Raw genomic sequence first — 25,070 nt, 5'->3', positions numbered from 1 at the left:
ACTGATTGCCTCTGTCATGCAGGGTCTCAGCTCCCACTCCCTGCAAAAGAACACAGGATATGGGAGGCCAAAAAGGAACACCCATGGAGCCATAGATAGGGGAGTCCTACCACTATATTCTTGCTGGTGGCTGGTCGAGACACAAAGGGAAACATCCACCAATACCCCAACAGGGGGTCTTCCTGGACCCCAGTCTCGCTGGCAGCCTGGCAAGACACTGGAAGTAGGAGTCACACAATCCTCAATCCACCATCCACGTTTACTAACTGCACTTGCTAGCCGCAATCCACCGCCCGCTACTCTGCCGACTAACAACCCCATAGCATAGCCATGGGAGTTATATTAGTGGCTAATGGCTAACCGGTAACAGCTGATGGCCACCCAGCCACAGCGGATGACCATCTAATAACTGAGCCAGCACTTTTCTATGTGAGGCCGGGAGCCTGGAAACTGCTCTCTGGGGCTCTGTCCCCACAGCACCTAGCTCTGCATATGAAATAAATCAAACTGAAGTAAGAACTAGACTCTGGGGGACTACTCTGGTTCATTATCTCTGGAAACCTAATGGAAATACCCCCCTTTGACTGTCCAGGCCTTCTGTCTAATAGAGCTTGGGAGAAGGGGAGACCAGTCTTGACCTCTGTCGCAAATTTGTTAAAGATTCACAAGTCCCATTAATTCAGTGAGTGATGACTCAGTCTCCCCTTATGCCTAGTGATCCAGCAATTCCCAATAATCCACAATCAAGAGAGTCTAACAATAAAAATTCCCCACAGGCTAGTTATGTACTTGTTGCTCCCTGGTTCTGAGTGCCAATGATGTCCCAGACACCATACTGCGTCTTTATGTTCAAGATCTTTAGTCCTCAAAATGGCACCACAAGGTAGGTGCTCCAGTTCCACAAAGCAGGAAAGTGAGGCCCAGAGAAGTTTGAGACCCTTGTTTAAGATCATTCATTCAACAAATGGTAGAGCTGAGAATGCCTTTGACCCCCCATCATATATCTTACCCTTATCAAACCGATATTTATTGCTTTTCTGTTCTGTTTTAGTTTCCTATTGCTGTGTAACAAATTACCACCAAAGTGAGTAGCTTATATTATAGTTCTTTTGGTCAGAAGTCCAGCACAGCATGGCTGGGCACTCTGCTCAGGTTGAAATCGAGGGGTCAGTGGCCTGCACTTTCATCCAGAGTTCAGGGGCCTCTTCTGGGCTCATTCCTCTTGTTGGCCGAATTCACACCCTTTCAATTGTGGCACTGAAATCTCTGTCTTCTGCTTAGCGCTTGGGTCAGCATCTAGAGAACACTCTTGACTCCTTGCCCATGACCCCTCCTTCACCTCTCTCTGACTTTGTCCCTGTCCATGACCACCTCCATGACATCGCCATCTCATCAACAGAGACCCTTCCTCTAGTTGAACCTTTTTCACACTTTGAATCTCTTTGACTTCCTTTTCTGCCACCAGCTAGAGAAAACTATTTTTAAAGGGCTCATGTGTGTAGATGTGGCCCACCTGGATCATCTCCCTCTTTTAAAGTCAACTGTGCCATATAACGTGACTTAATCACAGAAACAAAATTCATCATAGTCACAGTCCGAGGGATTATGTTACGGGGAAAAAGGGTCTTGGGGTACATCTTAGAATCCTGACTACCGCATGTGCCAATGGTTTAAATTAGGTGTTTTTTTTTTTTTTTTACTCCCCACACCCACCCCCAATGAAAGAATAGATAATGAGAGACCTAGCCAGAGAACCAGGAAGACAGCACTGGAGACTCTTGGGGCAGGCAACTGTACATGCCCTAATAATGTAAGTAATAACCCCAGCTTCTCTTTGCTGGCCCCCTGCAAGGCTCTGGTCAGGACACACCCCTGGGCTTCAATGGTAGTCTGTAAACAAGTCCCTGAGAGAAGACTGAGAGCCAGAGCAAAGGGGGAAACTGAGGCCACTTGGGACTGTCTCTACCACAGAGACTCCTGGCCTGAAGAATTTGGGCCCTGCTGAGAAGAGTATTTGGTATTTGATGAATGTTTGCAAAGCATAAAGAAATAAAATAAAAGACAGTATAGCAAATTATATTATTACACTGTAAGTGCTATTATATTACAAGCACCATTAGGAGTAGCAAATTCTGTTGTGATTATTAAGCAATCAGCATTTCTATCCCCAGCATCAGGCTCCACTTAGTGTCAAAGGCATCAACAGCTCAATTCATCACCATCTGTGGCTTCCCCTAACCCTGTCTTTGTGGTGCTGACAGCTCACATTCACAGCCCAGTGGCAAGTGTGACACCTGCCCATTCCGCTGAAGCCTCTAGTCATCCCACAGGGTGGATGCCTCTCCTGTGAGTTTCAAAGCTGGATTTTTTTCTTGGCCGAGGGTTAAGAACTATCTAAAACTATTCCTCTTCATATCTCTCCCTTACTTAAAACACTGCAATAGCTCCCTGCTACACTCAGGAGAAAGACCAAAGCAGCCTCTTAGAAACTTACTTACCTCTGGTCTTTACCCTGCGACTTTCCCCACCACCCTAGCCAGACTGAGTCACTTGGCAGTTCCCTGAATTTGTCACTTGCCCTCTCTCCTCCAGACCTCTGCACTTTTCTTCATTTCCTGTCTGAGAGGCTTCTCTTCCCACCTTTCATCTGGCTGACTCCTGCTCCTCTTTCAGACCTCAGATTGCAGTCAGTACTCAGCTTAGGAAAATCAACAGAAATTCTGATAGAAAGGACCACCTCTGTCTGCCTTCCTAGAACTTGCATTTACCACTGTCTGGGGCTTGTCTCCCGTTCGCCTCTGAGGATAAGCACCTTGCAGACAGGAACAGAGCTTTGTTCATCATTGTGTTTCCAGGGCCTAACAGGAGGTGTGTCCTGCTCGTAGTTTTTGTGAGATGAATGAGGCAAAAATGGTCACGATATGAAAAATCTCATGTTCTATACATTCTCTCCTGCTGTGGGAAGCCATCTAAGAGCCCGGTGGCATGGGTCCTGGTCCTATCTTATTCACATAACTCGTGAGTTATCTTGAGCATGTCTGAGACAGACAGACTGTAGCTCCTATGGATTTGCTGCAGAGATGGGGGCAGGCTGAGGCTGCTGATTGACAGCATTACTCATCTTCCTCAACAACTCCTTACACCACTGGGGAGATGGGGGTAGGTACCTTGGGTCTCTACATGTCTGAGACTGATGAATTGGGACCTGGGAAGAGAGGTTTAGCACCTGATGCGTAGACAGTAGGCCTGATCAGTGGATTCTGAGTTCAGGGGACCTCACAGACGAGGCATTAATGCCCGAAAGGAAGCTAGCCTACAGAAAAGCAGGAGGGCTCCTCAGCCTAAGAGAGAACCCAAAGTGTCACCATGTCTCATATAAGCTTGACCCACTGAAGTTCCAGCTTTATAGTTAATAACTACTTATTTAGTCCTGGAGGCACAGAATGGTCTTCTAAGTACAAAATAAAGATAGTCACAACTGCTGGAGTAGAGGCAGGAGGGTTCTCCCACCTTGTCTCTGCTTTCCTCTTCCTGGGAGCAAATGACTGAAGTCATTGTAAATGTGGTCCCACCTTGGTGGGTGTTTGCAGGTGAACATTAGTTCATTTAATAAATGCACATAGAACACTTGCTGAGCACAGGGTCAGGGTAAGGTACAAGGAACAGTGCAGGTTATGGTCTGCTTTTGAAGTGCTGTGTGTGGATTCACATTGGGAAAGAACAACACAGAAGGGACAGTTCCTGGGAGGAATGGATATGTGTGTTCAGATCATGGTTATCCCCACGAATAGGAAACACATAGGAAGAAGAATCCAGGGGAGTTGGGAGCTGGGAGATTTAGGACAAAATCTCCCTTGAAACAGAATTCCCTGACAGGTATGAATTAGTCTCCCAATTGCTACTTTATTCAAAGACCTGTTACACAAGAAGCATTCACCCAGCCTACAGAAAGCACAGCTTTGATGCTGATGAATAGACAGACAGGTACCTGAAGGGAGGGAGAGGATGTAAAGGTACCCAGGAGATGCTGGACTTCTGGTGTCTCCAGCACTTTCATGAGAAAGGCGAAAAGGACACTTGTGAGGCAAGGATCTGGGTACTGGCCTCTGCCATACCTTGGGTCCCAAGGCAAAATGAATGGGTATAGCCGTAAAGAAAGCCTGTTCTTTCAGTAAGATGAGGGACAGCCTGACAGGTGCTTCCTTCCTTAATTTATTCAGTCAACAGTGTTGACTTCTTCCTCTTTGTTGTGTACCCAGGTAGATGCTGGTAATGTAAGTGCACTGGCCTTCAGTGTACCCATCTTCAGGAGATAGCTTTGAACACACTCATGTGATGAACAGTTCTAAGTGATGATAAGTATACCTGTGAGGTACAGTGGTGGCCCAGTTAATACAGTAGCCAGTTCTGCCTGGCTTGGATGATGGAGGAGGTCAAGGTAAAGAATAAGCAGAGGGGTAGACAGGATTCATAGCGTGAACTGACATGTCTGTTTTTAGCTAAGGAGTTTGCTTTTGTCCTCTATGCAGTAAGGAAAATTGGGAGGTAAAGAGAGATTCATGGTCAAATGTCTAGTTTAAAAAGACCTCTCCAACAGTAGCATGGAATAGGAACCTGGAGAAATGCCAGACTGGAAGAGTGGAAACCAATTTGTTCATCATTCAGTAGCAAGAGCTGAATAGTGAAGAGATCTGAGGTAGAGGTGAGGGGATGAAGAGCAAGGGACAGATCCAAGTGATGTTAAAGCAGTAAAATGTTCTCCAGCGACAACGAATGTGTGCTTGCGTGCATGAGATGGGGAGCATGAGAGTGGACCAAGTGGAGGATGAGTTCCAAATTCTAGCCTGAATCATGAGTGGATAATAACCGCATTCACAGATAAGTGACCAAGAGAGGGGATCAGATTTGGGTGGAAAGATGGAGTTCAAGTTTAGGAGTGATATGGTCTTAAGGATATCTCCATCATTCCAGCTTCATAATAATAGCTTAAGAAATTGGAATTTTTTGGTGTTCGCAGTACTCCTGGGCTGAGAACATTAAAAGTCGTCAGTCATTAACAAGCTCAAGGAAGGAGACATGCATTTTTGTATATACTGTGTGTCCTGGTGACCTAGCCCAGTGCTGAGCACACAGTAGGAAGGAATGGGATAATAAGTACTGATCTTGTATGTCAGGTGCCCAGAACTTAATACCATGTCTGTCTCTTGGCAAGACACTTAACTCCTAGACACCTCTGTTTTTTCTTCCACCAAATGGGAGTGTGAATAAAACTTAGCCTGTCCACTCCAAGTATGCTTGTGGGGACCAAAAGTGATACATGACAGTGCCTTATAAGCTATGTACAGCCATGTCAAAGGAAGTAGTTAATGTTACTATACTCAATAATTAACTCATGTTTAATAAATGACTTGTAGTTTGGGTGATAGAAGGCTGCTGGTCTCCCCTCCTGGGCAGTGAGGGGCCAAGGCTGAGCATGGAGCAGAAGGCATTAAAGTCTGAATCTTGGGTGAAAGCAGCCAAGAAGCAAGAGACTGAAACACCTCTGTTAAGAATAAGAACCGTTCTGGAGTGAAGGCTCTGCATGGAAAGACAGTCGGAACTTGACTGGGTCCAGGTGGCAGAATTTGGAAAGATTCCAGAGGTCGTAAGGCATCGGGATGGCACATTTTATAGAGTTCCTGTACCCCTGGCAGGAAGGGAGCTTTAAAGGTTCTAGGGCTGACTAAGGTTGAGGGCTTTATGCAAGAGTGTGGAAGCCCACATTTGTGGCCTCATCGGGTGGGCTTCACGAAGGCTCCCATCCCACACTGTCTTCTTCATTGCCTGCTAATGATGCCTCAAAGTACATGCAAAATGCATTCCTTGAACTATTTTATGGTTACTGCTAATAGTACTACTAAGAATTCAAGAAGTTTGTATCATTCTTCCAATCAACATAGCACTGTCTTATGTATTATCTCTTTTAAGTCTCACAGCAACACTGTGAAGTGTTATTTCTCTCATTTTGTAACAAGGAAACTTGTCTAATTACAAGAGATAAAAATAAATACATTAATTTAAAAAAAAAACAAGATTGTTTTTTGGGACATGGAATTTCAGTGAGGAAAATCCAGAACAAAATACCAATTGGGAACATCTGATTTAAAATGTTATAACTCCAATTCCATACCCACTTTCTTCAACAGAATTATTAACCTAATCATTTGATTAAAGTAAAATAACCAGCTTTTGGTTTCAGTGATTTTCTCTAGGCACTGGGGATACAACAATGAGAGAGACAGCCCACAGGCCAGCAGGGAAGCATTTGTGGCTCAAATGAGGGTGACCATAGAGAGGTTTTATAGAGATGGCTGAGGCTCTGGAAAACACTTAGTAGAGGCTGGCCAAGTTGATGAAGTTGCATTTAACTGCCTACTTCTCTAGCATGTTAGCCACGTGTCTTTAATTATACTGCATGTATTTATAATTCTTCCCTACCTGCTGCACCCTGGTGTTTTCTCATATTCCTTCTTTGGGTTCTTCATGCTGAACAGACATGGTGTGGGGCAGACCTCAGCACTCCCATGTTGTCAGGATTGTTGTTAGTTCTCAATCTGGAGCCCACACCAAGCCACACCAAGAGTTAATTGTGTAATTAAAATCCTTCTCACGCAGAGATTTAGTTGATGCTTGGTAATGCCTTTACTCATTTAGACTACCAGTGTTCATTTTGTAGCTCTAAATCTTTTCACTGGTCTTAAAGTCGAGTTGTGTGTTCTGAATTCAATTGTAACTCAATTTTGCGAGCTATTTTATAGCACAATCACAATGAAGTCACAGTGCCCCTGACCCTCGGTGCCCCACACACTAGCCACACCGCGGAGAATGGTATAGTAATGTAGAGCACTGGCTTTGATGTCAGCTGGGTCTGGATTTGAATGGATTGGGATCATGCATGTGAATGAAGTGCTTACTTCTGCCAGGCACACAGTTGGTGGTCAATATATTATAGCAGTTGTTTTATTAGTATTATTATTACTGCTTTATTGTAATTATTTATGGTTGGAAGATTTGGAACTTCAACTCAAGCCTTCTGTCTAGACACAAATAGCCAAACCTAAGAATTAACACCTTATTTAGCAAAACTTTTCTCATTTGACAAGTGGCTAAGAACCCAATGATAAGAAAACAAGCTGTCAGGAATTTGTTTTTCCAAACACAATAATGCAACTTACACAGGGTAATCCAGGGTTGGTATAGATTCTACTCATGTTCTTACACCTTCTGTAGGGGTAAGACTGTGATTAGTGATCAGAGTTGGGCACAGCGAGGACCCTATGGCATTGAGACATTTTTAATCAATGGTCCTTACCAACATTTACCAAAGAGCTTCAAGGTATCAGGCACTATGCCGGGTGCAGTGTGGGGTTCAAACATGAGGCAGACACATCTCTGCCTTCCGGAAACATACAGGCCTTTGGCGAGAAAGGCCACATGCATGAAAATGCAGTGGCAACACAGGGCTGTCACAAACCACGTGTGCTTGGAGTAACTTCGTCTTGATCTGGTCCACCACTCAGCCTTGGAGATGGTCATTTGCTCTGTTCTTTACCCTGATTTCTCTGGTGTTGTGACAATGGGATACATTCCCATTGGGAGTGGGGACCCTTAGGATTTTCCTCTGACATTCCTCTGACAATAAGAGAATCAAGGTCCCCATGAGAACGTGTTCCACCCCAGGGTTCTCAGCCCTTTCTGTCATTTCACTGTAGGTCCCAGCCACCCAGGGGGAGAACAGGGGAGTGAGACAAATGTGCATTCTGAGTTACAACTCATGGTGGGAAGTAGGAACTAGATGACTTTTAATCCCCTCTAATCGTGAAAAATTTTTTTCATTTATTGGGGTGACAATTTTTAGTAAAATTACATAGATTTCAGGTGTAAAATTCTGTATTACATCATCTATAAATCCCATTGTATGTTCACCACCCAGACTCAGTTCTCCTTCCATCACCATATATTTGATCCCCCTTACCCTCATCTCCTTCCCCCAACCTCCCTAACTCTCTGGTAACTACTAAACTATTGTCTGTGTCTATGAGTTTTTGTATCTCATTTGTTTGTCTTGTTCTTCTGTTGTTTTTGGTTTATATACCACATATCAGTGAAATCATGATTCTCTGCTTTTTCTGTCTGACTTATTTCGCTTAGCATTATACTCTCAAGATCCATCCATGTTGTCACAAATGTTCCTATATCATCTTTTCTTACCGCCGAATAGTATTCCATTGTGTATATATACCACAACTTCTTTATTCATTCATCTATCAAAGGACATTTTGGTTGTTTCCATGTCTTGGCCACCGTAAACAAAGCTGCAATGAAGATTGGAGCACACGTGTCTTTATGGATAAATGTTTTCAGAATTTTCTGGTAGATACCCAGGAGAGGGATTGCTGGGTCGTATGGTAACTCTATTTGTAATTTTTTGAGGAACCTCCACACTGCCTTCCATAGCGGCTGCACCAGTCTGCATTCCCACCAACAGTGTATGAGGGTTCCTTTTTCTCCACAGCCTCTCCAACACTTGTTACTATTTGTTTTGTTGATGAAAGCCATTCTGACTGAAGTGAGGTGATATCTCATTGTGGTTTTTAATTTGCATTTCTCTGATGATTAGTGATGTTGAGCATTTTTCATAAGTCTGTTTGCCATTTGTATGTCCTCTTTGGAGAAATGTCTCTTCAGGTCCTCTGCCCATTTTTCAATTGGGTTGTTTGTTTTTTGCTTGTTGAGTTTCATGAGTTCCTTGTATATTTTGGATATTAGCCCCTTGCAAAAATCTTCTCCCATTCAGTTGGTTGCCTCTTTATTTTGTCGATGGTTTCTTTTGCTGCGCAGAAGCTTTTAAGTTTCATATAGTCCCATTCGTTTATTTTAGCTTTTACTTCCATTGCCTTTGGAGTCAAATTCATAAAATGCTCTTTGAACCCAAGATCCATAAGTTTACTACCTATGTTTTCTTCTATGCAGTTTATTGTTTCAGGTCATATACTTAAGTCTTTGATCCATTTTGAATTAATTTTGGTACATGGTGACAGATAAAAGTCCATTTTCATTGTTTTGCACGTGGCTATCCAATTCTCCCAGCACCATTTATTGAAGAGGCTGTCTTTTCTCCATTGTATGTTTTTTGCTTCTTTGTCAAAAATTATCAGTATTCATGTGGTTTTATTTCTGGGTTCTCAATTCTATTTCATTGGTCTATGTGTCTGTTTTTCTGCCAATACCATGCTGTTTTGATTATTGCATCCCTGTAGTACAAGCTAAAGTCAGGGAGTGTGATACCTCTAGTATTGTTCTTTTTTCTTAAGATTGTTTTGGCTATTCGGGGTCTTTTGTGGTTCCAAACAAATCTGATGATTTTTTGTTCTATTTCTTTAAAAAATGCCATTGGGGTTTTGATGGGGATTGAATTAAATCTGAATATTGCTTTGGGTAATATGGCCATTTTAACTATGTTGAATCTTTTAATCCTTGAGCATGGAATATCTTTCCATTTCTTTGTGTCTTCTTGAATTTCTTTTAAAAATGTCTTATACTTTTCAGCATATAAGTCTTTTACATCCTTGGTTAAGTTTATTCCTAGGTATTTTATTCTTTTGGCTAAAATTGCAAAAGGAATTGGTTTTTGTATTTCTTTTTCTTAGGTTTCATTGTTAGTATATAGGAATGCAATGGACTTTTCTATGTTGATTTTGTAGCTGACAGCTTGACTATGTTCGTTGATTGTTTCTAAGGTCTTTTTGGTGGAGTCTTTAGGGTTTTCTATACATAGTATCATGTCATCTGCAAAGAGTGACAATTTAACTTCTTCATCCCCAATTTGGATGCCTTTTATTTCTTTCTCTTTCTGATTGCTCTGGCAAGGACTTCCAACACTATGTTGAAAAGCAGAGGTGATGGAGGACAGCCCTGTCATGTTCCCGAACGTAGAACAAAGGGCTTCAGTTTTTCACCGTTAATTATGAGATTAGTTGAGGGTTTGTCATATATGGCCAGTATTATGTTAAGGTATTTTCCTTCTATACCTATTTTATTAAATGTTTTAATCATAAATGGAAGTTGTATCTTGTCAAATGCTTTTTCTACATCGATTGATATAATCATATGATTTTTGCCCTTTATTTTGTTTATGTGATGTATCACATTGATGGATTTGCGGATGTTGAACCATCCTTGTGCCCGTGGGATGAAACCCACTTTGTCGTGATGAATAATCTTTTTAATGCATTGTTGTATTCGATTTGCTAGAATTTGTTTAGGATTTTTGCATCTGTATTCATCAGAGATATTGGTCTGTAGTTTTCTTTATCTGTGTTGTCCTTACCAGGTTTTGGTATCAGAGTAATGTTGGCCTCATAAAATGAATTAGGAAGTACTGTCTCTTCTTCAATTTTTTTGGAAGAGTTTGAGCAGGATTGGTATTAGATCCTCTTTGAAGGTTTGGTAGAATTCTCTAGTGAAGCCATCTGGTCCAGGACTTTTGATTTTGGGAAGGTTTTGGATGACTGATTCAATTTCATTACTTGTGATCTGTCTGTTTAGATTTTCCAGTTCTTCATGGTTCAGCCTAGGAAGGCTATATGTTTCTAAGAACTTGTCCATTTCTTGTCGGTTATTGAATTTGATGGCTTATAGTCCTTCATAGTGTTCTTGGATGATCCTTTGTATTTCTGTGGTATCAGTGATAACTTCCCCTTTTTCATTTCTGATTTTGTTAACTAGTGTCTTCTGTAGTTTTATCTTAGTGAGTCTAGCCAAGGGTTTGCCAATTTTGTTAATCTTTTCGAAGAACCGGCTCTTTGTCACATTTATCATTTCTATTTTTCTGTTCTCTATTTCATTTAATTCTGCTCTGACTTTTATTATTTCCTTTCCTCTGCTGACCTTGGGTTTCAATTGTTCTTCTTTTTCTAGTTCTTTAAGGTGTAACATGAGGTTATTTATTTGGGATTTTTCTTGTTTCTTGAGATAGGCCTGTAATGATATAAATTTCCCTCTTAAAATTGCTTTCACTGCATCCCAAAAATTTAGAAGGATGTATTTTCATTGTCATTTGTTTCTATGTATCTTTTGATCTCTCCTCCAATTTCTTGTTTGGCCCGGTCGTTCTTTAAAAGTATGTTGTTTAATCTCCATATATTTGTGTTTTTTCCTGCTTTCTTTTTGCAGTTGATATCTAATTTCAAAGCCTTGTGATCAGAGAATATGCTTGGTATGATTTCAATCTTCTTAAATTTGCTGAAGCTGATTTTATGTCCCAATATATATATATATATATATATATATATATATATATATATATATATATATATATGGTCTATCCTTGAGAATGTTCCATGTACACTCGAAAAGAATGTATAGTCTGATGTTTTAGGATGAAGTGCTCTATATATGTCAATTGTGTCCATTTCATCTAATGTGTCATTAGGGCTGCTGTTTTATTATTTATTTTCTGTTTGGATGATCTATCCATAGCTGTCAATGATGTATTTAAGTCCCCTAGTATAATTGTGTTTTGGTCAATTTCTCCCTTTAGTTCTGTTAGTAGTTGCTTGGTATATTTCGGTGCTCCCTGATTGGGGGCATAAATATTGATGACTGTTATGTCTTCTTGTTGTATAGTCCCCTTTACCATTATGAAATGTCCATCTTTGTCTCTTGTTATCTTTTTCATCCTGAAGTCTGTTTCATCTCATATCATTATGGCTACACCTGATTTTCTCTGGGTACCATTTGCTTGGAGTGTCAATTTCCACCCTTTCATTTTCAGTCTATGCTTGTCTTTGTAGCTGAGATGTGTCCCCTGGAGACAGCATATGGTTGGGTTTAGTTTTTGATCCAATCTGCTACTCTGTGCCTTTTTATTGGTGAGTTTAGTCCATTTACATTTAGGGTGATTATTGATATGTGAGGATTTCCTGTCATTCTACCTTTAGTTTTCTGGTAAGGCTGTGTCTCCATTGTTTCTTTGCCTTTTTGTTGTTGTCTATTATTTCTGTGTGGTAATATTCTATGATGTTTCCCTCTGTTTCTTTTATTACAGTATGTATTTCAGTTCTGGATGATTTTGATGTTTATGTAAAAGAAAGTTTGATATTTAGAGTATTCCATTTTCTTCAGCACGCTTACTTTCTCCATTCCCATATTCCTTTCAGGCCTTTACTCTCTCACTTTTTATGTTTTGGTTGCCACAAATTGTCCCTGTTGATGGTGGTCAAATAGCCTCCTTTAGTATTTCTTGTAGTGCAGGTCGTGTATTAGAAAATTCTTTCAGCTTCTTTATGTCTGGAAATGTCTGTGTTTCTCCTTCATATATAAAGGATATCTTTGCTGGATATATTATTCTTAACTCATAATTTCTCTCTTTCAATAGGTTGAGTATTTGGTTCCACTCCCTCCTGGCTTGTAGTTTCTGCTGAAAAATCTGATGATAATCTAATGGGCTTTCCTTTGTAAGTTACCATCTTCTTTTCTCTGGCTGCCTTGAGAATTCTTTGTTTGTTGTTGATTTTAGACAGCTTCAATACAATGTGCCTTGTAGAAGGCTTGTTGAGATTGAGGTAATTAGTTGTTCTACTGGCTTCTTGGATTCAAGGATCCAGTTCTGTCTACAAGTTTGGGAAGTTCTCATCAACAATTTGTTTGAATATATTCTCTGTTCCCTTCTCTCTTTCTTCTCCTTCTGGTATGCCCATCATTCTTATATTGCGCTTTGTGATGGAGTCAGAAAGTTCTTGTAGAGTTCTTTCATTTCTTTTAAGTCTCAAGTCTTTTTCTTCTTCCATCCGTGTAATTTCCAGGTTTCTATCTTCGATGTCACTGATTCTTTCCTCCATCTGGTCAACTCTACTTCCTAATTTGTGTATTTCATTCTTAATTTCTTGTATTTAGTTCTTAATCTCCAGATATTCTATTCGTTCTTTTTTAAATTTTCAATCTTTCGTAAAATGCTCATGTTGTTCTTTGATTTTGTTTCTGAGTTCATTAGACTGCCTTTCTGTGTTTTCTTGTATCTCGTTGAGTTTTTTCAGAACTTCAATCTTGAATTCTCTGTCATTTAAGTCACATATTTCCATATCTTTAAGTTCCTTTTCTGGAGACTTTTCACTTTCTGTCTGATCTGTCTTGTTGCCTTGGTTATTCATGGCAATTACTGATTTATTATTTATCTTCCTAGACATCTACAGGAGTGGCTTCTGAAACAGATTGATAGGAAGACGTCTTTCATTTGTTTTCCAGTACTTGTTGGTAGAATATTTTATTTTCTTTCCAACTGCACTTTTTTTCTATCTCACATGGTAGTGCTATGTTTTCTCTGCACTATTCCAGCTTCTCACTCAATGGGATGATTCCCTGGGAGACTGGCTTCTCCTCTGTTAATAGCTCGCCTGGGTCACAGGGTGCAGTGTCCCTGTTGGTATGGAGACGTTTTGAAGTTCCAAAGCTCCTCCTGTACCAGATTCAGAGTGCATATGTTTTAGCAGTTCTGTTTACTCCTGCAGGAATCCGCCCAGATAGGTGGGGCCAGGAGCGGGGTGAGTTGTGAGAGGTGGCCCAGAGCAATAGCAGCGACCACCACTACAGCCCGTCCTGTTTCCACAACTCCCTCCCCTTGCCTGAACTAGTTGGGCTGCAAATCTGTGTCTGTGGTCCACAGTTCTCAGAACAGAAAACATTCTGTTCTTTTGATCTGACACTGCTACTGTTCCACTTTTAGCACCGGGCAGGTGGGGGCGGGACGAGCTCTGGGAGGGTAGAGAGGGGGAGGCTAGTCTCAGTGCTAAGGCTTCCATTTTCTGCTCAGCAGTGAGGGCTTAAACCACCGTTTTCAGCCTTCTTCCCTCAGTCTTTTCTCTGAGGTCTCTGCGGTGAACGTTGGGTTCAGCTGTGTTATATGCTGTCCCCTCAGCCCTGTGGGTCATAAGCGGAGCCCTAGCAGTCTGAGTTCTTACCTCTCCCGTAGCTGCAGTAGTTCCGGGATGCAGTGAGCTCGGAGTACTGAGCTAGGTCTGTGTCCTGCACTCGCGCGGCTCCCTCTCCACACTTCTGTCCCTCCTCCCCAACTCTCGCGATTCGCCCACCTTTAGGTGAATTCAGTAGTGGGCCTCTTCGTCTTGCCTGTCTGCTGTACAGAGAGTCCTTTGTGGAGTTATTGTTGTTCAATTAGTTGTAAATTTCAGGGGAGCTTTACAGAGGCTCACCTCGCACCACCATTTTGATGACGTTTCTTGAAATTTTTAATTTTATGAAATATCCCTCTCAGCAAAATGTTTCTACCACTTGAATTTGGTTCATAATGCATGTTTCCTTATGTTGAGAGTAACATTTCCCAAAGCATGTTCTGTAGAACACTACTGCAAGACATTCATAGATTTTGAGAGGAAATGTGTTCCATAGTCAATATGTTTGAAAGTTCTGGGTTAAACAAAATTAAACAAGCTGCTCCACTTTACCATGTCTTTAAAACTTTTATATGCTAATGTGTGTTATGAATCTTTAAAAGGTAGATTTAACATGCTACACTTTCAAACTTTATTTGAACATGAAACTGTTTTCATGAAATTTCTGTTAACATCCTCTGGAAAATGTAGTGTCCTGAGCAACATACTTTGGGAAATATTGACTTAGAAGATTTTCATTGTGTAGAAACTGGCTGTGTTCAGCTGCTTCCCAAATTCACTTAGAAAGTAGTCTTCAAATGCAGTAGGAGAGTCTAAGTTTAGACATAAAGAAGCATTTCCTGACTGTGAGGGTGCTTAGGGAGTAGAATCCTAGAATGTCCTGCGAAATTATGATAAGAGAACATACTACCCCTTTTCTTGTCCTTTCACAAGCCCTCCCATGAGTCATTATAAATAGAGTGAATTATCAGGTAAGATCCTGGATCTTTTCATCTTAAGGGGGCCTTTGAAAATAGATGTAAGTGAGGGATAAGAAAGTAAGAATTAAAAGACAAGAAGACAGACTGGCTGAGTTCTAGAAGGGCTATCTCGTGCTAGAAGTGTCTGCAGTTAACATTCATTCTTACTGTACCTGGGACATACATTTAAAGGAAACACCTTTCTAACTCTGATCTCCCAGACAAGTAGAACTAACAAGGTAATATAGAGGGAGGGCCAGAAGCTGCCTGAGATCTCATGGTAGTAATTTTAGTAACTGTCACATGTTGAGGACTTCTCATGTGCCAGATATGCTAAGCCTTGTGCATGGATCTTACACATTCCTTGAAATAACCTCTGAGGTTGCTGCCATTATTATTCCCACTTTTCAAAATGAGGACATGAAGCCTAGAGAGGTGAAAGACCTTCCCTAAGGTCATACATCCAGTATGGTGTGGAACCTGGATTTGAATACCAAGCTCTTATCCACTATGTCCCCCCTGTTGTCACTGTGAGTCTCTGGACATCCAAGACATCAGGGCTTTATTCAAATAGGCTTCCTTGCACCAGGCTGTGCATTTGGGGAGGGGATAGAGGAGAGGTGATGAGTTCCCCACATCGAAAGGAAGACAAGGAAGAGGGGACATCTTCCAGTTACCCCCAACACCAACCATGGCCAGTGAGGCCCCTCGGGTGCCTGATAGCAGCCTTGCCTGTGTCTCTGCCACCGTCCCCCTTGCCATATGAATCTCTTCTCATTAGCCATCTGTCCCCTTGTGCCTGCTGATAGCCCACAGCACATGGGTAGCTGCTCTGTTATAGAGTCGGGACATAATATCAGCTTATGAATCAATACGTTCTCTGGCATGTTTGTGTTCCCCTACTAGGAATGTGGCAGGAACCAAAGTACACACAATCCTCATCTGACTCGGCAGTGACAGGGCTTAGTGTCTCCAAAGGAATCTTTGTAACTTCAGTGTGCGGTAGCAGCTAATGAGGCTGGACTCTGAACAGGGGAGCTCAGGCCTGCAGCCTGAGTCATTGGCCGTGGCTGACTGCAGGTGCGAAGAAGGGTGCAGGGGGTGTGTCAGGGGCCTGGAGGCACGAAGTCTTAAGAAAAGAGACCACCTGAAAGAAAGCAATGTCTCTGCCTAGCCAGGAAGGAAGGTCAAGGAACCTTCCATCTGTCATGTCAGGGGTGGGGTGTGGTGGATGGGTTAGTCCTGGTGTCTTAACTACCATGTGCCCACGCAGCGCAGAGCTGTGTATGAGGCGCTTGCAATGAACGTGTGATGGATGTGACTTCAGTGCACGAAGATCACCTGACTCACATTTGAAGGCGTTTTCCCAGGAGCCGGGATTGATGAGCCAAATAATCCAGACCTCCCTGCCTGGTTTCCCTGATGCCCAAGGGTGGACTTGGAGGTCCACCCTGCCTGAGAAGAGAGATTCTTCTCCTTATGACACTGACTGGCTTCAGTGGGACTGACATCTGCAGGGTTTAGCTTGCTGAGCTAACAACTGGGTGGAACCATGTTATTGGATGAGGGCCATGTGTTCTGGGAGAGTTCCCTTGAGCTCTGAAATGTCACTGCCCCAGATGGGGTTTCTCTGACTGCCTCATCTGAAGTAGCAGTCCCCCACTCTTCCCCTCCATAGATATCTGGAATTATATGTATTTATTTGTTTACTTACAATTTGTGTTTTATGGTAACCTGGAAGCTCCTTGAGTGAAGAAACTCTCTCTAGTTCATATCTTCTGTGCCTAGAACATCTTTGGTGCCTATGTCTGGTACACAATAAATGGTTGAATATTTGTGAAATTAATAAAAAGGATTAATAAATGAAGGCACAACCCTATGTGCAGACCTTCAGATTGAGATTCTTCAAAAGCAGTCTTGATCTTGTCACTTATCTGCTTCCAGTCCCCTCAGGTCCCATCACATATAGGATAAAGTACAAGCCCCTTAGCCTGGCATCCAGGCCCCTTAAGCTTGGCCCCTGCCTACCTCTCCAGCTTCGTTTCTCACCATTCCCCACCCTCATACATCCTATGTGCTAACCTGGAAATCTCAAACTTTGGTGTGCATAAGACCTTGGCATCTGCTGAAAATGCAGACTCCTGGCACTTCAGTCACAGAGCCTCAGATTCATTTGGTGTTAGGTGAGGTGCAGGAATCATCACTTTTTTTAAAGTGTACCTGGGTGAATCTGATGACAGGTATTCTGTGGATTAAACTTTGAGGAGCAAGGCTTCTGCAGGAAGCTGAATGAAAGGGCCACACACTTTCTGCCTTCTGTGCTCTGTATCCACGGTGACTTCTGTCTGGAATAGTCTTTGTTCATCCACATATTTTCACCCAGAAAATGCCTACGCATCCTTCAAGACAGCTCAGTGGTCACACCTGTGAATGCAGGTGGTTTCCCTGTGCCTCTACCAGGCACATCCAGGTTTTCTGTCTCTCTCCATCTATGGTATCTGACATATACATTTCTTAGAGATTATTCTGCTTATTTCTCTTTTTCTCCCCTCCCCTCTCCCAACACTGTGTGCTCTCAGAAGGACAGCTCTTAGTTATCTCTTGGCCCTTAGTGCCTAGCAGAGTACCTGGCAGTAAGTGTTCATTTGACTAGAATGAAACATCCGATGTGAGTCAGCAAAGTCCCCCCCGTTCTTCCCTTCCTAATTCTGTTCTGTTTCTGACTGCTGGGTCTTTCCAGGAGTTCTCGCTCCAGAGAATGGACAGCCTTGTGGATGATCGTGTCAACATCCTGGGATTTTCCATTTTCAACCAATCACATGCTTTCTTCCAAGAGTTTGCCCAAAGCCTCAACCAGTCCTGGCAGGAGAACTGTGACCACGTGCCCTTTCCTGGGCCTGCGGTAAGTACCTACCATAGCGCCTGTGTGGTACCCCTTTGCCTCCACCTACATCCCCCACTGGGCCAGACATGGGGGGCACAAACCCTCCTGGAGTCCAGACTTCTCCAGGCCCAGCTCAAAAAGAGGTGCGTAGAAGTGCTTGGAAGTTGTTACAAGGGGAAAGGTTTGGGACATAGTGAGCTGTGAACAGGAAGGTTGGTGGATGAGACAGCAGGGAGAGAGTTGTGTGGAGGCACAGAGTTGTCATTTAGTGATGTCTGTAAGCATCCTGGGGACAGACTCCTGATGACACTGTTGCTGAGAGCTACCAGATTTTAGAATCCAAGAATCTTAACTATTGGAAGGGTCTTTAGCTGACCTGCTCCCTCATTTTTCAGGTGGGAACACTGAAGCCCAGACTGGGAATGGGCAGTATGGGGGTCTTTTTCAAGGGCAAACACCAAGCCTTTTGCAGGCTGAAACTAGATTCTGAGGCTGCTGACTCCTGGTCCAGTGCTCTTTCCATCACACTGGACCACTGTCCCAAGTAGAAGTTCATCCAGAGAGGCTTCTTTTGTGCCCTCACCCATATTCTTCCTCCCTGGACTTCCTTCCCCTGCTGTGTATATGATGGAAGCAAAGGTTTCCCTGCCATTCTACCTTAGGTTTGATGTCTTTACTCTGTGGGGCAGGGCAGGTATGTCTGCTTGTGTCCATTTGTTAAAAGACAGGTTCTCAGAAGATAGGGATTGCATGGCTTTCTAGGTCCTATCCTAGCCATGTTACAGTTAGACCTCCAAAAACCCCATAAGGCAGTTCATGTGATGCTCGCAACAACTTTCTGAGGTAACTACTATCAGTATCTCCACTTTAGAGATGATGGAACAGAAAGGTTAAGTAAGCAGCCCAGGATCACACAGCTAATGAGAGAGGAACTAGGATCAGAATCCAGACCATGTGGGTTTAGAGTTCACAGTTTTAAACACTATGCCATTTTCACCTTTCTCTAGGACCATCATTCCCTTGCCACACTGTACTATAAATTGGTCTGGCAAACTGAAAGTAATTAGTGGGTATTTGTCAAATGAATGAATGAATAAGTGAGGCAGGTTGAATAATGACTTCAAAATAGAAAGAAATAGAAAAGAATTAGGTTTAGGAGATGGCAATGGAATTGGGTACCTTCCTGGAGTGGGACATTCTCCATGGGTTTTTAAAATAGAAGCAACACCGACCTGCTTTGATAAGACATGATCAGAGGCAAGGCCATTTCTGGACACTGGCAGCTAATCAGTAGTTTTCCAAGATGGAGACCTAGTAGTGCTGGGTCTGCCGGAGGCAGGGACATAGGCCAAGTGGTTTCACCAAACTCGGTGCCTTTCTGATTGTGTTTCCTGGTGGGAATCTTAGGGAGGAAGGAGTAGCTGAGGGGCCAGAGCTCATGCCAAGCTCAGGAAGAGTGAGAGAGGAGAAGGGGGCTAGAGAACTGAGTTTCACGGAAGGTTGTGGAGCACATTCCAACGAGGTATTATAAACCTAAAAGAGGTAAGAATCTCTAGGAAGGATTTGTTGAAGATGGAACATCTGAAGGAAGGGGTCCTCACTCCCGTTAGATGACTTAAGGGACAGTGAGGAATGTCCTCAAGCACAGTGTCATGGATGGGACCAGGCTCATCCCTCCCAGCAAGATAACAAGCCCTGTCCCCTTGGTCTTGTCTGCCATTCTCATCGTCTTCTAATGAGCCGCGAATGGACTTGAAAGGCTCGCAGCACAACATTAGGGAAGGAAACCTGCTGCCTCCTCTCCAACTCAAACCATTCCACATTTGGCATCTGGCCGACTGCAATGAAAGGTCCCCCCATCACATTTCCAGTTTCTGTTGGAGGGTTTCAGCCCTTCTATTAGTGCTCACATGGACCACAAGAAGGCAGGTGAGAGGCCCTTGGTACCTGGGAGGATGGTTTGTAAGGACCCGATTCAAAGTCCTCAGGCTGTGGGGCCAGCTCTTGCTGTGCTCCCAAGTACTGGGAAGGACACTGGCTAGGAGGCACAGGACCTGCATTTGGGAACTGGCCTTGTCGTTGTCTTGTGTGATCTTAGGTCACTGTCTATCCCTTCTAGACCTCAGCCTTTTCATCTGTAACTTTGAGCTAATTATGCTTGAGCATCTTAGAGGATTGTCATGAAGATAAAACGGGATGTGGTTCTGTCTTCGATGCTCAGTTATGCATCAAATGAGTTCATTTAATGTTCTGTATGCCAGCCACTGGGATACACATTAGTAAATACGTCAGGTAGCTTTTGCAACAGAAATGCTGTACAAACACCAACCCCCCAAATCTCACTAGCATCCAACAATAAGCATTTATGTAGCTTCCGCATCTGAGAGTCAGCTAGGCATCGTCTCACCTAAGTTGGTTCAGCTGGGCAGCTCTGCAGATCTGACTGAGCAAACGCAATGATAGGGGTCAGCTGATTTAGGCTGGGCCTGACTGGGGTAGCTCTGTCCCACGGACATCCCATCCTTGCCTTGACCAAGCAGGTTGGCCTGGCATTTTCTCATGCTGGTTGCAGAAGGATGGCAAAGCAAGTGGAAACACACAAGACCTCTTAGTCCTAGGCTCCCCAAACGGGCACACGGTAACGTCCATCTCATTTTGTTGGCCAAAGAAAGCCACGCAAACAAACTCAAAGTCAGGGGATGAAGAAACATACTTCACCTTGAAGAGGAAAAAAAAATGCAAAGTCACATGGCAAAGGGTCTAAATACAGAACAGGTGAAGGATTGGGGCTCATCATGTGATTCCGTCACAGAGAAGCCCCAATTCCTTGTCCTCCGGCTCTGCAACATGAGGAGCAAGACCTGCCTCCACCTCTAGGAAAATGGTTCTGAGGGGTAGGCTGCTCCTGGGGAAGCAGAGGGAAGCTCCTCTATTCTGCCTGGAGAAACCATGGAAGGCTTTCTAGAAGAGGGGGAGCAAATACCTCACTGATGCTCATTTATTGTGTGAAGGACACTGTGCAGGATATAGAGGCATCCAGACATTGACTTGCTCCTGAATATGGTGCCCTGTCACATGAAAGTAACCCCAGGCAGTTTAAAAGATGTAAAACCCTGACTTCATTCTTCTTCCCAATCCAGTCTCAGTTCTTCCAAGATCTCGGCATCTTTTGCTATTGAGAATGCTTGGGGGCATTTGGGTAGTGGGGAGGTTCTCTGGAGATGCTCTCCTGCTGGGCGTGGAGAACAAGAGTACAATTAGCCTGTGTCACGCCCGCTCCCAGTGCTTCAGAGGGACGGTGTGACAAGAACAAGTGTGAGCCTTACACCCAGAACTGGTCACTGGGAGGAGATAACCAGTCCTGGGCCACAGATTCCGGTCCTACTTGTCAGCTTTCTTTTGGCCAAGCCCCTTTGGTTTTTTTGCCAGTAAAATTGGGACATGTTGTTTCTAGCTTAGGAGACTAGGGCGCTCATCCATTTGCTTTCATCTCGGCACAGGGCCGAATAATACTGTAGCACTTCCCATGAAATTATCCTACCTCGACCTCCTTTTTCTCCTTATGGCATCCTAATAACAGATAAAAGTGGTCATGCACCCCTTTTTGACAAATGAGGAAACGGAGGCACAGAAGAGCTATGTGACATACTGAGGGTCTCCAGGGGTTGGTATTTCAATGCAGCCTGGACGAGAGCCTAAATGTGCCTCTTGGTGATGAAGCCCCTTCCAGCCATGGTCTCTGTGGCCTCTGAGACAGAATGGAAGGTGTTACAGAAACTCCTCACCTTGAAGAATGTGGAAAGGAAGTTCACAGCTTCAAACAGCAACAAATCTTTCTCAAGGCTTCTTACTTTAGCAACTACCTTTTAAAAAGCAGCGTCTCTCTTCCTGTCACTTCGGGAGCTGAAATTCCCAGCACAAATAACCCAACTCTTTAATTTGTTGGGGAACTGGAAGGCAAGAAATAATCAGGTTCAGGAAAGCACAGCCTGATTTTGTCTCCCCGTCCAGCTTTCAAAACAGGCTGCCACCAGCTCCCATCTCAGCGGGGAACCTGCTCTCTTTCCCTCTCCCTCTTCCACTCCACTGCCCTCTTCTTTCTCCCTTTCTCCTCTCCCCTTCTCTCTCTGCCTCAGTCCCATTCTCTCTCTTTCCATTCTCTCAGCTTTCCTTTATTCCTTCCTCTGTCGCATAACCTCCTTTCTCTTTCTCTTTCTTCTTTCCTACACTTTATGCTCCCTCTCTACTCTTGGCATTTTCTCTCTCCTGTTTCTTTTCCTCCCTACTTGTGTGCAAGCCTCACTCTCTTCCTCACCTTTTCAGTCGGGCCAACAGTGTTCCAGGTGGAGCTTGCTGGAAAGGGGGCACAGTTCTAAGAGCATGGAGAGGGAGTAGCTGAACTGAGGTGTAACCATGAAAGAAAGTTCCGTGCCCCGCACCCGGGCTGAACCCCTAGGTGGCTGGCACCAAACTGCAAATGTGCTTCCCCTGAGATGATGCAAGCGGAAGGAGTGTTGTGAATGGACACATGTACTCACTAGGTTCACTCACCATTCCCATTAATCGCACTGCAAAGAACTGAAATTGTGGAAAGTCACTAAAGTTACAGAGGGCTAGATTAAGTAATTAGTATTTATGTTAAAAAACAAGCACACAAACAAAAAATAAACATAAGTAAAGCTGAAAATACAAAGAATTTAGGTTAAAACAGATGTCTGTAAATAAGTGTTTATTTAATTGAATAAATCCCAGATTGCAAGAACCATTCCATGAGATTTTAATGCTTCCTGCACTGGTATTATATTGGGGAGCAGAGGTTAAGTTACAGAGCTTCAAAGACAAATGGGCATCCAAGAGGACTCTGGGAATCCAGTGATCTGTGGGGCGGGATGTCAGGAAGATGAAGGTTACAGGTATGTATTTAGAAGATATTTTCATTTCAGGGCTGGGGGAAGAAACTCAGCCACAATTCCCTGATTCAGATCGACTCATCTTAATTCATATGGAGTCTTTCATTCCCCTGAACAATTTACAAATAGCTCAAAAGAACATAACAATGAGGAACCAAATGAAAATATAAAAACAAGAGAATTGAGGGTTCCTTGCCAAGCAACATTTTGGTGCCTAGAAAGAATAGAGCATTTTAAATAAGGATTGAGGCATTTGGGGGATTGAATATTTAGAAGAGACAGGGACAGGAGAAGCAGAGACTATACCAAGAGGCAGGTACACACAGTGGGGAAAAGAAACCACAGAAAGACAGAGGAGGTTGTTTGTGAAAGGGAAGGGAAATGGGATGAAAGACTGGCAGGAACATTAGGCCTAGAAGTGGAGACATGGAAAGAGAAAGAAATGTTTTGTACCAGAACTGCTTTTCCCCGACTGTCCCAAAGGCTTTCCAGAGCTAAATTAGTAAATAATATCAGAGAGAGAAAGCAATTAGGAGAGCAAAAAGGGTTTTCAGGATGGACATGGAAAATTGATGAGATAGAAGTTACAGGCTTTCACACCATCAGAGGTGAAACTGGGTGAGGGGAGGGAGGAGACTGGCAAGGGCAGGGTGGATAAGCTGGAGGAGAGCAGGGTGCAAGGCAAGGTGTCAGAGAAGCAGGTGGGAGGTGCAGGTGAGAGGCCTGGGCAGATGGCCAGGAGCCTTCAAGAAAAGAGATGTCTGGCCATGTGCGGAGGACACTGGGGCGACTGCACTGGGACAAGAAGATGTGTGGGGCTTAGGAGTTTTCAGTTCAGATCAGCCCAGGCTGACAGACTGAGCTCTGATGGGCCTGTGAAGCCCAGAGCATCCTGGGGATATGTCACCTATGTCACTGGGTCACCTCTCTGAATACACAGATGGAGAGGAGACAGGAACCTCGAGGATGTCCCTTCCATCTGCTCCCTGCCCCAGCATCCCTTGTTGGACTTGTAGTTAATAGAAGCAGTCAGAAACATGAAGTTTGCGATGCCAAAGAACACTGCAAGCAGGCACACGCGCCTCTCCCATTATTCGGATCCTTTACTAATAAAAGAGCATCAGCCATGAAAACCGCACTGGAGCCAGGTGGGAGGCTGTGAGAAGTGGTGTGGGGAGCTGTGTGTGCAAGTTCTCAGTGATGTGAGGAGGGTATCTTTGGGACCAGGGTGCAGCGTCATGAGAAGAAGAGGTCTTTGGAGAGGAGATGAGGCCCAGGCCTCTTTAGGGGCCTGGGTCAATAGTACCTCTAAGAGCAAAGTGGGTCCCCAGGGCCTTGATACCAGTTAGAGTACTCTCAGTTTCCAGTAACAGAAATCCTGAATTAAACTGCCTCATGCAAACAAAAGGAAATATATTATTCCGTGTCATCGCAAGTTGAGAGGTAGGGCAGATTCCAGAGGGATTTTGTTGCAAACCCATGTTCCTTGCAACTCAGCTGTGTCCCCCTTGGTGTCAACCCCATCCTCAGGCTGGAGCCAGGATGACTGCCAGTGGTCCAGGCATAATGTCCAGGGACAGGAATGCCCAAAGGAAGAAGCAGTGCCTCTCTTAGAGACAGGAAGCTCTTTTGAGAAGCCATCCCTCACTCCAGGCCTCAGTTTATATATCAGTGGACAGAATTGGGCCACGTGCCCAGTACTGAATCACACAGAGGGATGGGATGACTCTTGGACCACTCAGGTTCACTTGGGAGCTAAGGCTGGTTGGGGGAGGGGGAGAGGACACCTGAATGAAATGGAGGTTATGTTAGGGAGGAAGAAGGGGAAAATGGGTGCTAGGTAAACAACTGATGGTACCCTTCTTCTGCCCCCTCTGTCCTACCCTTATAAGTCCTGTTCCAGCAGAAGTTCCAAGTGGCTGTTAACTAAGCGGTTAACATCAGGACAAACAATCAGTCAGATCAGGAAACAAACTGGATGATGCCCAAATCCAGGGCAGCAGAGAGGCCTCTGACCACCACCATTCCCTGCCCCCAGCTCTGACCCAAGAACCTCATGCTCCTGTCTGCTGTTGAGAAGGTAACCACATCTAGAAAGGTTGCCCATGTTGTCTCAGGAGACTAAGCACAAGAATCAATCTGATAGAGCAATGACATACTCCCAGCTTCTGGAGAGGCGCCTTGTTGGGAAGTGAGGTGGAGAGACATTGCTGCAGGGACTGAGGAAAACGGTGCTGGGGCTCCGATCCTGGCTCTGCCACTGTCTTGCTTGGTGACACTAGGCAAGAGAACTGTTTGAGCCTTGGTTCTGCATTTGTGAAAATGAGAGAGTTGGACTAGTTGATGTCTAGGCTCCCTTCCCCTTCTAACA

The 25,070-nt window shown here is 43.8% G+C and overlaps 1 protein-coding gene across 7 annotated transcripts in view; it reads left to right on the top strand.

Annotated features, from left to right (window-relative positions):
- The window catches only part of GRIK4 (glutamate ionotropic receptor kainate type subunit 4), a 463,707-nt gene that overhangs the window by 278,634 nt on the left and 160,003 nt on the right, over positions 1-25,070 (top strand). For all 7 annotated transcript variants that reach the window (XR_013992485.1, XM_081037048.1, XM_081037049.1 and 4 more), the window contains one exon: positions 17,646-17,807. Coding sequence is in view for 6 of the 7 variants with exons in the window: in XM_081037048.1 (XP_080893174.1) it covers positions 17,646-17,807 (162 nt within the window). In the remaining variant the exon portion in view is untranslated. The remainder of the gene's footprint in view (positions 1-17,645; positions 17,808-25,070) is intronic.

The sequence above is a fragment of the Rhinolophus hipposideros genome (genome assembly GCF_964194185.1).
Source record: "Rhinolophus hipposideros genome assembly, chromosome: 24".
NCBI lineage: Eukaryota > Metazoa > Chordata > Mammalia > Chiroptera > Rhinolophidae > Rhinolophus > Rhinolophus hipposideros.
Note: the sequence above shows the minus strand (reverse complement) of the source record. Positions and strands in the feature narration are given on the sequence as shown.